This window comes from Clarias gariepinus, chromosome 23 (assembly GCF_024256425.1).
Source record: "Clarias gariepinus isolate MV-2021 ecotype Netherlands chromosome 23, CGAR_prim_01v2, whole genome shotgun sequence".
In the NCBI taxonomy this organism is placed as follows: domain Eukaryota; kingdom Metazoa; phylum Chordata; class Actinopteri; order Siluriformes; family Clariidae; genus Clarias; species Clarias gariepinus.
In genome coordinates this window covers 11763893-11780547 of record NC_071122.1, presented here as the reverse complement: position 1 = coordinate 11780547, position 16655 = coordinate 11763893, and the positions used below count along the sequence as shown (strand labels likewise).

Genomic DNA, 16655 nt, shown 5'->3' with positions numbered 1-16655 from the left:
GGGATAGGCTTCTGGCCCCCGCAACCCTGTATACAGAATAAAGCGGTATAGATGGTGGGTGAGTGAGTAAATAATCTTTTTCCCCTTTTTTAATCCCCCCATTTATCATCTGTACTGCACACTGAGTACATGAGCCATAAAATAACCCTGTCCATCACAATTTGTTCACACAACAAATAAAATGTAATAAACTCACATATTTCTATTAGTCAATCATCAATCTATAAACCTTATGTCTGTTTTTTAAGATCATTTATTTAAAAACAACAACAACAACATGTAAATAGAAAAAAAAAGACCAAAAACTACAAAGAAAAGCTTACAATGAAGGCTTCCTGCTTCCTGTCACGTGACATACCTCGGCTTCCCCCATAGGTGGATCGGTTGGACGGTGCTCCTCCGCGTTGTGGAGAGAAGATGGCGGCGCGTGGAGGTTTTCAGCAAGCGGCGTCTGGAGGCGGAGGAGGCGGTGGAGGTGGCGGGATGGGACCAGGACCTCCGGTACCGGGCGGAGGAGGAGGAGGACCGGGCATGGCTCCTGGAACGCCTGCTGGAAGGATGGGACCCGCGGGGCCGCAGAATCCGATGTATCGTTCTCCGATGCCTGGGCCTGGATACCCGGTAAGAGCGAAGAGAACAAAGAGGGCTGGCCGGGCGGGTTATATCAGCCTGTAGCGTTCCGCAGTACGGAGGTCAGTGTGACCTGTAGGGGTTTCATCCACTGCGTGTTATTTTTGAAGCTCGTCCGTTCTGAGTCCTGTGTAGTGAAGTAGATGAGTTACACCGGGAGCCGTTGAGGCGAAGAGTCGGCGCTGTAGGCAAGGAGCTAACTGATTTAGCTAGTTACCTTCCAGTGTGAGAAAAGAACAACTCAGCACTTTACACGGGAATAATGATCTTTAATGCTATTCAAATGAGTCTGTGATACTTTAAGAACAGTGTGGTACTCATAAAAATGTTAGGGCTACTGCAAAAAAAAAAAAAAAAAAAAGTATAAACGAAGGTTTATATCATTATCAAAAATATTATCATCCTTGTGACTGATTTAGAAATTATGTTCAAGAAAAAGAGACTGTTTAAAGCTGCTACTGTATAATATACATTATATACATTTCAAAATTCCTAAAGGTGCAATTTAAAAATCTGTTGTTTATGTAACCAACCTCAGCAGCAACTTCGTTTCCCCTCTCGTCTGTTCCAACCACTCAGCATACCAGTATAATTATCACCGGCCTGATCATCACCAGTCCTCTGGGCCCGTTTCTTACTGGCTCGTGCTTTAAAATGAAAAAAAAAAAAAAATCTATGTTTGAATGTTTCACAGGTCACCCTGTATGGCTTAACAAACAAAAACATTCTTCAGAAACTGGTCAAGTACAGGTATTACTCAAGACTATGGAAAATTAAGAAGTAGTACTGAAGACGTGTAAAAATGAAAAAAAGACAGAAGTCTGTTTTGTTGGGAACAAAATCTGAACAAATGCTCAAGACATTTGCACAGTACTGCAAGTGTGACGAACTTTGTTCCATGTACATTCCCAAGCATCAAGTGTGAGTATAAATGTGATATGAAGCAAAGAATATATCCTGTATTTTTAGGCTGAATATGGGTTGATATATTACACAATTTTCTATTAAGTGTTCTGTTGTAAGTCAGCACTGTGTGAAGATGTCACAAGCACCTTTTATTAAAACAGACTCTGATCAAAATAAAATGTGAAGACAGGTTATTATTTCCTGTTCGGGGGGTTCGAAATATGCCGGAGTGTTTTCCACAGGTATTTGTGGTGGTAACCAGTGGAATAGTTTAGTTTTTCATGTCAGCACAAAAAGTACTCTAATGCATACATACAACAAACAACAAATCTGTATGACCTTACTGTGGATAATATAGTATACGAATGCTCTCGTTTAGGAATTTTCATGTTAAAAATCAACATTGTTGCAAGAAACTCGCATCAGCAGGCAAGGGATTTTCGACATGCAGATAAACCGAATGGCAGCTAAGTTGCGCATATGTCCAGGAGCTGTTTAAAACCCCAAGTGAAGTTTATTGCTTTTTGTCAGCGGAATCTGTTTCGAAGGACTCAACCCAGATCCCAACATTGCCTTCAGCATCCGTTTAAAGACTACGTGATTGCTCATTTTATTGTAGTTTTGGTAATATGTTTGGGTGGCTAGAACAGGTTATTTGCGTTTACAGGCACAGACCCGAGTCCACTTGATCTCAAATCCTGGTTATTTATGTATAATGTAAACAACCATATTATGGATCACTGTACCATGCTCACAGTGCAGCATATTCATGCATGAGACAAATCAATTATGAAAAGCAATTGTATCTAAACACAGAAGCATAGTGATTTTTGAATCTTTATGAATACCATCTCTCTCCTCTCATATCTCTCTTGAGATTCCTCTTGATATTTTCTGCAAAATTTCAGTAATATTAGGAATGCGTGAAGGAGAGACTTTCGTGTACAGTTAAACTTTGGATTGCGAGCATAATTCATTCTGGAAGTGTGCTTGTATTTCAAAGCGAATTTCCCAATGAGAAATAATGGAAACTCTGATTTGTTCCACAACCCAAAAATATTCATATAAAAATAAATAATACAAAATGTAAAGTAAAAATAAAACCAATTAGTCTGCACTTTACCTTTGAAATATATCCTGACGGAGCAGTCTAACGGAAACACTGCTTTCTGACAGAAAGAGACTCTGGATCTTTAACAAGGAACATCTCTAATGACACTTTTGGTTTACGTGCATGCGCACACACGCATCTTGCGTATGGATGTTGACTATATAAGCGCACTGAGCATGGGAGACGACTATCTATAATTGTGAGCGAACTATTGCCTTAGTTGTGATCAAGTGACACTCTGCAGACATAGCACGTGCATACTACTCGTATATCAAGCCCTCACTCGTTTGAGTTAAAATTTATTTTAAGATTTTGCTCATCAAAATGCTTGCAGACCTCGTTGTGGTTATAAGTGGATCAAAAACCAGCTCTGTGCACACTGCTCCCTGACGATATTTAAGTGTACCAGGGTACGACGTGATATTACTAATGTGAACGCGGCTTGTTTGGGCACAGTAATATAGCATAGGGTGGAGTAGCTCACTCCAAGAAATTAATTATTCATCCTATTTTACATAAATAAACTCAGAGATGCACATGATTGGCGAATGTCTAACTGTGATTGACCAGAGTCAGTCATGGTCAGTTCTGCTTGTAAGCATTCAAACTCGTGATCTTTCTACAATAGCTCATACATTTATTATTATTATTATTATTATTATTATTATTAATTATTATAAATTTTTTTTTTTTGCTTCAACAGTGAAGCTGCATTGTAATTTTTAAGGTACATCTGGTGTTTTTCTGTTACTACTTTTGCAGTCTGGATGTAGCAGGCTGAGTGTAAAACATTTTCTGTTAAATGTTTCTGAAAGTTTTGTGAAAGGATATTAATCACTACTTAATTCGTCTTCATCTCTCAGGGATGTTTTTCTCTAAAGCCATGTTCGGCTCTTTTCTCTCTCTGGCCTTGACTGTTTCCAAAGAACGCACGTGTACTCGCATGGCAGTGAGTTCGGCATGTCCGCAGTCTCCACGCTCGCTTTGAGCTTCAAGGTCATTGGAGCACATTGTGCTGTGAAAAGAGAGCTGCCTTTTTTATTTTATGGGAAAATGAGACATTCATCATGTGGTACAAAATGTGCAGGATATTTTTTACTGTAGTTATGAATTGTTTGAATTGGTGATGCTCTGCTCAGCAGAGACACGCATGCTCAGGTTGGGGGGAGGCGGGGGGGGGAAGTGTGACAACAAGATGCGAAACATCTCTTAGCCTACACACATCAGGTGGACAGGAGAGCGTCCTTAAACAATCACCTATAGTTGGTGGTTTGTCCGTTAGTTAAAGGAGAGAGAGGAGCCAGGTGGTTCGCTGGTTGTGTACGCAAACCATTGGGTGGTTTGTTTAAACCAGTGTCGCACATGTGGTCTGAAACACGAAGCCGCTTGTTTGACTTCCTGGCTCATGGCTTGGTGAGTATGGAGTAAAAATTTATTTTTTTGTTATTTATATGACAAATAGTTTTCCACCATGCTAGGCAAATGATTAACAGGACTGGGTGATATGATTAAAATATTGCATTACAATATTTTTGTAATAAATTATATATATATGGTGTGATTGAAAGCATGTCTATTCTTTGTGTGTGTGCATGGTAGGGATGCCTTTTTACCTGCATTTATTAAAAGATTCAAGCATCATGGTAAATAATTTTTCATAGTAGGCTTTCTGTTGCACTGCGCCAATAAATTGGGAAAAGAATGTGCAACAAGTACTAGGTGTGGAAATCACCAGGGAGCACCTTATACGATGTTATATCGATACCAAGTCTCCGAATGGATCTATATTGTGATTCTGTTATTATGATTTTTTTTTCTGTTTCCTTTGTTGCTGTGCATTACAATTGCACAAGTGGTGAAACTTAACAACTGCAGCAGTTCTCTTAACAAATGTAAATAATTATGTTCATTGACCATCGGGTATGTTAGTATTAGCTAGCTAGCATTTTAGTATAAAATGCAAATACTGCAGAAAGCATTTTTACCCCACACAGTTTATGTAAAGAGGAGGTACTGTCTCCATCAAAAAGTAATGAGCTTGATAGTCTTTTTCCATTTAAGAGATCAAAAAAGACGGTTTCAGGGTCTAGAGTCTAACATCTAAAGGAGTGTTTTCATGAAAGAGTAGGGAATCTGTGCAGTGTGTAAAACAAGGGTCGGATTACTTCTTGCTTGATTTTGAATTAACTAACAGACCCGACCTTTCTGTGTATATGCAGAGACCTGGGATGCCCCCAGCAAACCGGATGACTCCCCAAGGCCCACCCATGGGTCCTCCAGGCTACGGCGCTAGTCCAGTACCTCGCCCTGTAATGCCAGTCATGGACCCGTCTCGCAAGAGGCCTGCGCCCCCTCAAATACCACAGCAGGTCCAACAACAACAGAATCGCAACCAACAGTACGTGTTAGAAAAGCAAAAGGCTTCACAGTATATGTAATACTGCTAAGTGCCTATGTGGTAAATCTTGTTTTTTTTTTAGTACCAAGAAGAAGAAGATGGCTGATAAAATTCTACCTCAGAGAGTAAGTTTTTTGTTCCCCCACCCCCAACTAAAGTAAAGGTGTATTGCTTCAAGTGTGCTTAAAGCTACTGATCTTTTGATGCATCAAAAAGACCAGTTAGCTTTGACAAATAAGGCCACACCTCTGTCTCTGGGACTACGGCATATAGACCACACCTCTTTTGGTGGGCTCTATTGACTGTATAGGATATTGACTTATTTACCTTTTAAAATTCGAGCATGCTAAAAATACATGTGCATGTATCTAACTTGATCTATAGAATTGTTGCGCTTCTCTCTTGATCTAACATTTTTGTTTCTCTCCAGATCAGAGAGCTGGTACCAGAGTCTCAGGCCTACATGGATCTGCTGGCTTTTGAGAGGAAGCTGGATCAAACCATAATGCGCAAGAGACTCGACATCCAGGAGGCACTAAAGAGACCCATCAAGGTAAAGCATCATTCAGCTTATGATACTATCTTGCTGATTTCTACACTTTTATCTCTATTGGCATTGGGCTGAAACTGTAATGGGCTAGAACAAAGAGCTCATAAGACTTTGGTAAACATTACAAAATGTTTTTACAATTAAAAAAATTATTAATTAAACCATAAATACTGTAGTATATTATTGTAACGCTTTTATTATTCAAGTAAAAGTCATTAAAAAAGTGTTTAGATAATGGAGTTTTATTCTGATTAACCTATTATTCCCATTATTAGTGGAGTATTAGTGTCTGTGTAAACACACTTAATGTTAGCCATCTATGGACAGTTGCTGAGTTTACACGAAATAAAAGTATTAAATATTTTTTTTTTATAGATAAATAGTTCACACTTGCCTAATTTGAGTATTTGTTTTTAAGTTTGTGGTTGAGCTTTTAGTAACTAATTACTCAATATTTAAGGAAGTGGGATTTTGGTTTAATGGAAAAAAAAAAACTAGAAATGTTTTACTTTATAACAAGCAATAACTAGAATGTTGATTAAGTCAGTAAATAAACAAAGTGTTGAAATTCGGCTGTTAGGATTAATTACTATAAAGTAAATAAAATTAAGTCTCAGCCAGTCATGGTCATTTTGAAATAGCAATATGTCAGGATTATAATACAGCCAGGAAATAAGATATAAACCGATGGAAAAATTTTTTTTATAAAGAGTGTGGATATATATATTTTTTTTCAACCTAGCAAAAACGAAAGCTGCGGATTTTTATCTCCAACACTTTCAACCCTGCCAAGCCTGATGCCGAGGACGGTGAGGGAACTGTAGCATCATGGGAGCTGCGAGTGGAAGGCCGACTGCTTGAGGACGTAAGTATTAAAGAATCCTTGACATCCTCTATTTATAATAAGCACTGCAGTATAAGGCTGTTGCCCTTTTGCTTAACTTAGTTTTGAAGTCTATTGACACACAGTAGGTCATCAGATTTACTAGAGCATCACTGCTTTTATATAAAACACACTCATTAAACCTCAAGAGATAAACGTTAAAAGACTATTTGATTATTTTTTTTCTAGTCTTTAGCTCTCCAGTATCCGTGGGCCTGCTTTCATTTTAGCCAAAAATCTTGTTTTTCCACTGTTAACTGAAGTTTCTCAAGCATATTTACATAAGACCTGTGCTGACACACACTTCTCAAAAAAAAAAATAAAATTGATAACTCTTAGGTTTGGAAAAATCCCGGTAAACACTGTTTGCCTGAAAATTGTTGGCCCAGAGAGTCGTTATTTTTAAATCATATATTCATCATATGCGTCTTCCTCTCCATGGCATGTTTTGAAAATATGTGCAAAATTGACTGTAATTTTTAGACATTGTTTGTGTACAAATAAAAAAACTGGGTATATATCCTTTACCTATTTATTAATATTAGCCCAGGGCTTAAAAAGCCAATTAGATTTTTCCTCTAATGTGACCTCATATAAGAAGAGCCCTTCTCAGGCTTGTTGCTCAGCGCTCTGTTCTCTGGGGGCGTGGCTCCGTAGGAGCTCATTTACCCAGACAGTAAAACAGCACAATTAGTGTGAAGGCATCTTAGTGCATTTTCAATAAAGGAACTCCTCTATAATATATGAGCAAGTCCCATGTTTTGGTCTAAAAGCATACCACAATAACTATCGGCCTATTTTGTTGACCCATCCAATCTGTTTCTTCAAGACTGCTGTATCTAAATACGAAGCCACCAAGCAGAAGCGGAAATTTTCCTCTTTCTTCAAGTCTCTGGTGATTGAATTGGACAAAGACCTTTATGGGCCTGACAATCATTTGGTAGAGGTAAGAAGCTTTGCCTTTGATAGCGATCAGTCATTTAACAGAGGCTGTGTGTGTGGTGTTTCAGCTGTTACTTTGTTTGTGTAGTGGCACAGAACACCCACTACTCAGGAGACTGATGGCTTTCAGGTGAAAAGACCCGGAGACGTTGGAGTGCGCTGTACTGTCCTCCTCATGCTTGACTACCAGGTAAACCAGTAGCTAAGAATTTAATTAGTGCAGTGGTGTAATTAAGAGATGCACTGCAATATTAAGAGTTGCAAAAGAGTAATATTTTTTTAAAGAACAAATATGTTTATTAAAATGTGTAATTTACTTGTACCCGTTAACAGATTTGTTCTACTGTCCTGCTCATTTATCAATTTTATTTATTTATTTTTAGTTTTAATAATTTTTTTAACTTTTGAATGTTTGTATTCGAGAATCACAATTAGAATATTTTTTTCCTTTGAGAACTGAAGCAACATATTCATTATAGTGAAATCTTCCTATTCCATCTTTCCATTTTATCTCACAGTTGTATAAGCATTTCACCGCATATCATACTGTGTATGGTTGCGTAAGTGACATACAATTTGAATTCTTTTCAAAACCTGCTTACATTTTTAGTAACCACCAGATGTCGCTATAATCAAGTAAACCAATTGCAATAGAACTCAACAGGGGTAAAAAAGCCATATTATGGGTTTATGCAATTTATTTAATTTGCCGTTTGAGTCAGTGACCAGCAGCGTGATGAGTGTGTAGTGTCTCCTTCTGTTTAAAGTCCTATTGTCTTGCTCTCTCTCTAGCCTCCTCAGTTTAAGCTGGACCCCAGACTGGCACGCATGCTGGGCATCCATACCCAAACCAGACCCGTCATCATCCAGGCTCTGTGGCAGTATGTGAAGACACACAAACTGCAGGACCCTCATGAGCGCGAGTTTATTAACTGTGACAAATACCTCCAGCAGGTAAGAATGAGAAACCTCAAAGAAAAGAAAATCTTTGTCAATCAGGCCACACTTGTATCATTATATAGTAGAGAGGTGAGTCACCAGGGACCAGCTGAAAAATCGGATACTTAAATAAATCGATTCATTTACCCCCTTCTCTAGTATATATTATAAATTATTTTATGGATAATTTTACTGTTTATCAGAAAATTACATTTTTACTCATTTATTTTTCTCCTCACATTACCTGTTTAATTAGCCAGCTGGCTAAGCTGCTAACTTTGAGTCCTGAACGCTATTTTCTGTTGTGGAAATTTTAGGCACTTAAAACGACCAACCCTAACAGATTATTTAAAAATATTTAAATTGTGGACCCTCGTTCTTAAACTTGTTTTATGGAGAATTTATTTAGGGTAGAACATTTACGCGTGAGGTGTGGTAGTGATGTAAACAGGCCAAAATATTTTACTTTGCTATTTGCCAACATTTATTATTATTATTATTATATATTATGGTATTTGGAGGGTAGTTTGTTTCCTCCCCGTCTCTCGCCAATATAAATGTAGATGTTTTTAAAAGACCTTTGTTGTTCCCTTCAGATCTTTGAGACCCAGAGGATGAAGTTCTCTGAGATTCCTCAGCGGCTGCACGCTCTGCTAATGCCTCCTGAACCGATCATCATTAACCATGTCATAAGGTAGCATTCTTCACACCATGAACTCGATTTGTAAAATATAGCTCTAAGAAATCCACTTATTGTTTATGTGCTCCCGTTCCATTCCTCACCAGCGTGGACCCGAATGACCAGAAAAAGACAGCCTGCTACGATATTGACGTTGAGGTGGATGATACTCTTAAGACCCAGATGAATTCTTTTCTGCTGTCCACTGCCAGTCAGCAGGAGATTGCAGGCTTGGATAACAAGGTGTGCAAAAACCCATTGAAGTTTATTGAAGGGCACTCAGACAGAATAAATGTTGGAATGTCATAGTAGCGCAAAGAGAGCTATAACTCGCACTGCAGGATGTTAGGGTGTTTTATGTAGACTGTATAAAACAAGCACATTTACAAAATAAAAGTCAATGTAATTGCAAGTTCATCATGCCTCAAACTTTTTAATTTAAAGTTTGAGGCATAATATCAGTACTTTTTTTTTCTTCTTCTACCAATTCTAAACAATTTTTGTAAAACTTGGCAACTCGGCCCAAAAACACAATAAATCTCTTACTCTATTACCCTGGCCCCAAGCACTCTAAGAACATGTAGTCAGCATTTTTTTTCTTTAGTCCGAAAACAGACGCCGGACTTGGGCACCTTGCTAAATAAAAGCCTAAGGTTGCTGATTTGTCTACAGTGTAATGTACAAAATAAAAGCACTTTATCTTTCAAACTCAAAAGATTTATTGTCGTAAACTAAGACGAGTCTAAACTAATAACTTTTATATTTAGTTTTTGGTGGCAAGGTGTGCAAAGCTTCTTTCTCTTACTTGCGTTAAAGATACCATAATTTACTATTTCTTTACCAAGTTAACACAGGTTGCAGAGGTCACCCAAAATGCGTCTGTTATTGCTTTATCTGAAATACCTTACTCATCTGCTTCAATTCATTTTTTTTTTTTTTTTTTTAAACATGCGTTTGAACAGGCTGAGGGAGGAGCTATCCTAATGAGGGGAAAAGCTATTTGGCTTGTGTAAACCCTGGCCCATAGAACAAAAGAGCAAGGGATAGAAAGGATATGTTTGTTCCCTGTACACAACGCTTCTAAATGTCAAAAATGTAAAAAAAAATAAAAATAAATAATAATAAATATATGGGGTTTCTTTTTTACACATTTTTTACATTTTTATATATATATATATATATATATATATATATATATATATATATATAGTAAATGTAAAAACATTGTATAATAGGTTCTATATTATTTTATTTATTTAAAAATTTTAAAATATACCATTTTTATTTATAACCACAATAATCCATAGGGTATACAAATGTTTGCGCTCTCTTTATTAGCTAAATAGAAATCAACTGATGGATGTTTTAAATAAAATTGAAAGTATGTATGGGGCTGTTCCCCCATAACACCGCCCCCCCCCCCCCCCCCCCCCTTGCTGTGGTGCTTGTCCCCAACGCCCATGTACTGTGAATCACCTTATTGGGGAATATAGATCAGAGTTAATGGTTTGCCATTTCCTTAAACTAATAAGTGTGTTAAAAGGTCATGGTGCTGTTTAAAAATGATACTCGAGGAAAGTGCTGCTGTTGTAAAACGATTTGCTCGCACACTGACCTTTGTTTATAGAGTGACAGTTGGCGATATACATTTGGACAGAGTCTGTTCATCGTCTTATCATTTTGTTAATTTGTACAGAATGACCTGGCATTTCCTCTGCTCCTGTAGGTATTAAAAGATAAAAAGGTATCATGTTTCAGAACTTAACTAGCTGGATTGATCAGGAATAGTCTCAGGAATTACAAAGCAAATCATTTGCTAGTCAGGTTTTTTTACTCTTTTAGTCTTTGCAAAAGAGCATTGATCATATTAGTCTGGTTCTTTATTTTGCATTTGCTTGTTGTTAGTTGCTCATTGGAGAATCCAGATTTAGTTAGTTTTTTGTGTGTTAGGATCTGGTGCATTCCTCAGTTGTGGTGTGAACTTTGAGCCCATTGTTTTTCAGATTTGTTTCCAGATGCTCCCTTTGACCTGGTTTCATCACTAGTCAGCCTGCACTGATTTCACTGCTTCCGCAATTCACTGTTAGTTTATCAGTTTGCGTGTAGGCATAATAGAAGAAATGGGTATTAAATGTTTATATTTTTCAGCATTATATTATAGCAGTGTTTCAATTTAAAATGGAAGGTTTGAACATTAGTTTTTATTAGAAACCATATTTAAATATGGTTGTATTCTATGAAATAATATATTCCTTATATCATATTTTATAATGCATCCTTTAAGGCAATTGCTAAATCACCTTCTCTGAACCTAAAGAAATATGGTCAGCAAATAAAAACATGATTGGAGATAGCTTTTGCATTGAACACCACTTGTTAGTGAGCCTCATCAGAAATAAAGGCATCAGTTTGCTTTGAAAAATAAAGATTGACTTTGGTGCAATGAAATTTGGGCATGTCTGGGAATGAGGGGAAGCGTTTAAAGTGATACACCCTATCATGCATAGTGGCCACTGTACATGCCTCTGGAGGCAGTTTTATGATCTTAGGTTGCTGTAGACTCATCATTTATAATAAAATGAACTGATAAATAAAGTCGGCTGACGACTCATGGCGCACCCATATTCGGGACTCAGGATGTGTGGTTTTTTTTGTTTAGTTTTTTGCCCGGCAGTTTAAATGGTTCTGAGCACATTTAGCACAGTGAGGCTAGACTAAGCCATGATAATTAGTAGGATAGGTGTACAATGTTAAATGCATTTTTCCCCCAGCGTGCAAATCTTGTATCGTTACTCCGTTGTAAATCAATGACCAGTTCTATTGTTAGTCATCCACTGTATGCTCTTCTCATCAAGTACACAGATTAGGCCAATCCCTCAACACAAACAAGAAGAAAAAGATTATTAATAAAGTAAATACTCTGTTCTCTGTGCTTCATTTGTGTTGACTGGTTTATTTAGTCTGTAAAGCCAGTGAGTGATTGTAAACATTACACAAGCTACATGGAAAGCTAATGACTATAACTATGAGTCAAGGTAAGCGCTTACTGCTTCAGTCCAGTCTGTTTTTGTTCTTTATTGTTAAATCTCCTTGGAACAATGCCCAGGGTAGTTTTTTTTTTCTTCAAAGTACTGAATCTTTACATCGTTGTTTTGCAGCACACCCTGTTCCGTTTGGTCATATTTCAAAGTGTTGTGCATCTTCCGGCAGCACAGCTTCCAAATTGTCCACCTCTCTGTTCACAATGGGCCTTTTTTTCTCTATTTAAAAAAAATCTTGTGTAGGAAAGTCCTGAGATACAGTAAACTTTAATCTTAAGCATTTTTTCCCCATCATGGCCACTTCAAATGACTGATGCTCCATGTTCTTTTCAGAAAGTATTATAGATGTTTTGGGGTTTGCAGAATATAGGGTTGGTTGGGATTGCTGATTTTTATTTTAATTTTTTTAAGTTTTGGAAATTCCTCCTTAGTTTTTTAATTACATTATTTTCAGTCCTGAATTTTGGGTCTTGGTAACAATTAATCTAAAGCTTGGAGACTATTGTCACAACCGTGCTGAGTTGTTGGCATTGTACACTTAAACAGCTATACTGGAGATGCCCTGAAAAACTTTACACTTTAGTCTTCATGACGTTCACTCTTGTTCTACGCTGTTTTGCTATGACTAATCTTTATGGCTCAGTATTATTGTGTATAATGAAAAACTCATCATTTAGACTAATAGTGTATTTATGTTTGTACTTTGTGTTCTCACTGTGGTAACCCCTCCTCATTGTGTTCTGTTGTTGCCTTTGACCTAGTTTTGTGACCAGTTGGCGTGAAGCTGTCTCAATTGCCCTTAATTTACCAATTATTATTTTTTTTTTTATTTCCACGTTGAGATTTTGACTTTTGCCTCTTTTTTTACCCATCTTGGCATCACCTTCAGATTCATGAGACCATCGAGACCATCAATCAGCTGAAGACTCAGCGGGAGTTCATGCTGAGTTTTGCCCGTGATCCCCAGGGCTTTATCAACGACTGGCTGCAATCCCAGTGCAGGGACCTCAAGGTAAAATACACTTTCCCATCAGTCACACAGCTTCATTTTCATTTTGGTTTTGTTTTGACCGTAATATTAAGCATGTTCAGTGCTCAGTTATAAACCATGTTCAGTTATAAACCATGCACTCCTTGCTGGGGTTGAGTTGAAGACTTCAGTGCTTCAGTACTCCAGGCCTCCTTTTATAGCTATGTGGCTCAGATGTTTCTTGGTGATGGGCCAATGCTTAGCTGACTGGACTAACAATGACAGGAGGGGATTGCATGAGAGTGACTCCGGATTAAGGGTGTTGAATGTTGCTGATTTTACAAAAGTGCAGATGGTAAACACTGTTGTTTTTGACCAACTGATGACACAAGAGTGAGATAGCTAGGGTGTAATGTACTGTGAATCTAACCATTTGTGTCTACATTGCAGGTGATTTATATTGCCTTAGTTCGGTACATTGAGGAGTCAAAATTAACAGGTTTAATCTTGCAACAGCTCTTTATAGGTGTTTATTTCAGAAGGCTTAATGTCTGGATGTCACTGGCCGATTGTTGGGGAATACAGCTCCACTGGGAGGAGTTAGGCTTTTTGTTTGTTTGTGGATTGAGATTTGTTATTGAGCTCAAACTGGTAATTAAACAATTCACTTCCTGTTTTGTGTAGACCATGACCGACGTTGTAGGAAATCCAGAAGAAGAGAGAAGAGCCGAGTTCTATTACCAGCCTTGGGCTCAGGAGGCCGTGTGTCGCTACTTCTACTCTAAGGTAAGGATTTATTTTCCTGGCTCTAAGTGCTTAATTCAAAGATCTTTGACATTCTAATTTATGACATTATTCATTACAGGCTTGTGAAAAAATAAAAACCAAAACCGTTGCCAGTCATAGTCTTCATTTTTCTGCTCCTTAATTCACACCTAGATAACTTTTCATTTTCTGTTTTAATCAGCTCATTTTCTGATTAAAATATCCAACTTAATCTATTAGCCGCATTTATTTATAAACATTTTTTTTTACCTAGAATGATTTTAATAAAAATGAGAAAATTGGATATCATTGAACGAATAACACAACACCATATAACTTAAACCAATAAGGTTTTAACCTTTGTGGTGCTCATTATGTGAACTTTTTTTGACAACCAAAAATTCCTGCAGGGGAATATGATTGCAGAGGGCAAAGTATAAGTTTCTAAATTTGTTTTTGCCTTTTTTTTTTTTTTTACGGTGCATCAGATGTGGTTAAATATCCACAAGAAATCCATGAAAAGTGATTCACCCATTTCATATATCAGCCATAACATTTAACACATTAACGTTGATATACCGGTAAACAGGTGAGAGGATCATGTGCAACCAAGGCTCACCCATGTTCACAGGGAGCAAAGCCAAGTCAGCACAAATCGGCAAAAAAAAAAAAAAATAGGAAGGTATCACAAGGCACCACAAAGGATGCTTTCACCCCACAACCCAATGCACCCAACAGATATGCTGGCTCTTTCCTTTTGTTATGGTAAAGACAATATGGAGATAAAACTATGACCTATAGTAAAGTTTCTAAAGCAGAAATTATTAGTCAGTGGTCAGAATTACAATTTTCCCATCCAAAAGCAGCGTCTTATTGTAATTATTTTTTTTTTTTTTACAATGTAACATTTTTAGCATGGGTTTGTTCTGTCCTCCAAGTAAAAGGAGGAAAATGGAGTATCCATTTTGAGCTGAAATACAATTATTGTGCATCACCTGTGACGGATCTCATTACTCCACCTCTTTATGCAGCACTTGTACAATCCAAATAGGGCTCTAACCTGATTAGCTTGTCAGAATGCTGGTTTGAGGAAAAATCTCCTTAGTCTAAAGGCATTAAATTAGGCTTATTTGTGATGTTTTATTCCAGGTCCAGCAAAGGAGGCAGGAGTTGGAGCAAGCACTGGGCATCAGGAACACATAAGCTGGAACAGAAAGAACAGAAGAAGCCGTCTGTTGTATTCGGTTCCTCATCAACGACACTAAACTACAGTTTATTCAACCGCATTTCGGCTGCGGCTGGTAGGAGACAACGTCCGGTGTTAATCCTCCTAAGCCAGAAAGATTTCACCTGAAAAACCAAACTGTCTTGTCGTCTTCTCTGTTCTGTGTCCTTTTGTCCAGGGGAAAGTAGATCCCCTCTGTCTTTTTAACTTGATCCAACTAGACTCCAATGTTGTTACTGCAGCGGCTGTGGTATGAAAAATCTTCCAGCCGGGTTGTTGCTAGGCTACTAATAGAAGTAAATATGCTTCACTGGTATTTAGTTGCTCTGATAGGATGCATGTAAAACCCGAATGCCCGAGTGTGTTTAGGTAGTGAAGGAGACTCAAGGCCTTGATTTTCCTTATCGTTGAGACCATGATGCTTTACATAAAACACACAAAGGTTACTTATTAAATTGTTACTAATTTGAGTGCGGTGTCTTATGTGCAATGATGCAACAGTGCACCAAGAAGACATTCTTGCTTCCTGAGACAGATGCCACGTGATGTTAAAGCGATCAGATAGTTTTATAAATGAGCAGGCGAGATCATGAAATACCCTGGATGCTGTTTTAGATTTTGAGATAGAGCTCTATTACCTTAGCCTTGTTTCTCCAGTGGGAAAAAAAAACTTTTTTCTTCTTTTTTTTTTTTTCTTCCCCTTAGTATTGTACCTCTAAGATTGACTGTATGTCATGGTTTTGTCTCAAAGTGCTAAACAGCTCAACAAGCCTCAAAGCTGGTTAATTATGGTTTCTCTTGACTGAACCATCTAGGAGGTTTAATGATCCTGCTTTTTTGACATGATGCTTCCTTAAGTTACAAGTTTAACATTTAACCTCCCTTGTGAGATATTTAATGCTCTCCTGACTGACAGTACTTTATCACTGTAACATATCGAGTTAATTTTCACATATGAAAAGAATTCCTTTTTTTTAAAACGGCTGCTGCATAGATTGTAGTGGATTCCAGATTGTGGTTGATGTGGGGCCATTTTTAGCTTTCCCATCCCCCCCCCCCCCCTTTTCTTTTTCCCCCTTTTGGAAATGGTAGATATTTGTCTTTTGATATTTTTTTGATCATACTATTGTCTATATGAATATTACCTAGGTTTAGATTCATGTTACAAAATTAGACTAGTACCTCAGCTTTACAAGACTATGAAATGCTGAGCTGATGCTTAGAAGTAGTCGACCGGCTTTAAAATCAACACCGATGTCCATGCTCAGGTATTTTCTCCTTGAAGCGGTTCTTACCATTTCACCGGCCATAAATGAATACTTCAGTTGCATACACCCACACTTTCATGAAGGACACACTAAGAGCTGTGATTCGTAATGGGCTTGAGGTAGGAGTTGCCAAATGTTCTGAAAAGTGAAGAAATGATCGTGTGCTGAAGGTTTTCAGATTCTCACTATTTAACCTTGTGTGCATCAGTTCATTTTTTTTTTTTTTTTTCATTACAAAAATGTATTTTTTTTTTTTTCCTTTTATGGACCAAACTTGTTTGAATGTGTCAGCCTTATAATAAAGATAAGCTTATATCAATGTTTACTGCATCATTTCATAACCCAAAA

General features: G+C 37.5%; 1 protein-coding gene across 1 annotated transcript; it reads left to right on the top strand.

Annotated features, from left to right (window-relative positions):
- Positions 1-417: 417 nt before the first annotated feature.
- On the top strand, positions 418-15509 carry smarcd1 (SWI/SNF related, matrix associated, actin dependent regulator of chromatin, subfamily d, member 1). Its single transcript, XM_053484548.1, has 13 exons — positions 418-621; positions 4867-5045; positions 5128-5170; positions 5476-5598; positions 6338-6460; positions 7308-7424; positions 7509-7610; positions 8213-8374; positions 8956-9053; positions 9146-9281; positions 12969-13091; positions 13734-13835; positions 14964-15509. Exons 1-13 carry the CDS (start codon positions 418-420, stop codon positions 15015-15017), a joined length of 1566 nt encoding a protein of 521 aa, XP_053340523.1. The 3' UTR covers positions 15018-15509.
- The last annotated feature ends 1146 nt before the right edge of the window (positions 15510-16655 follow it).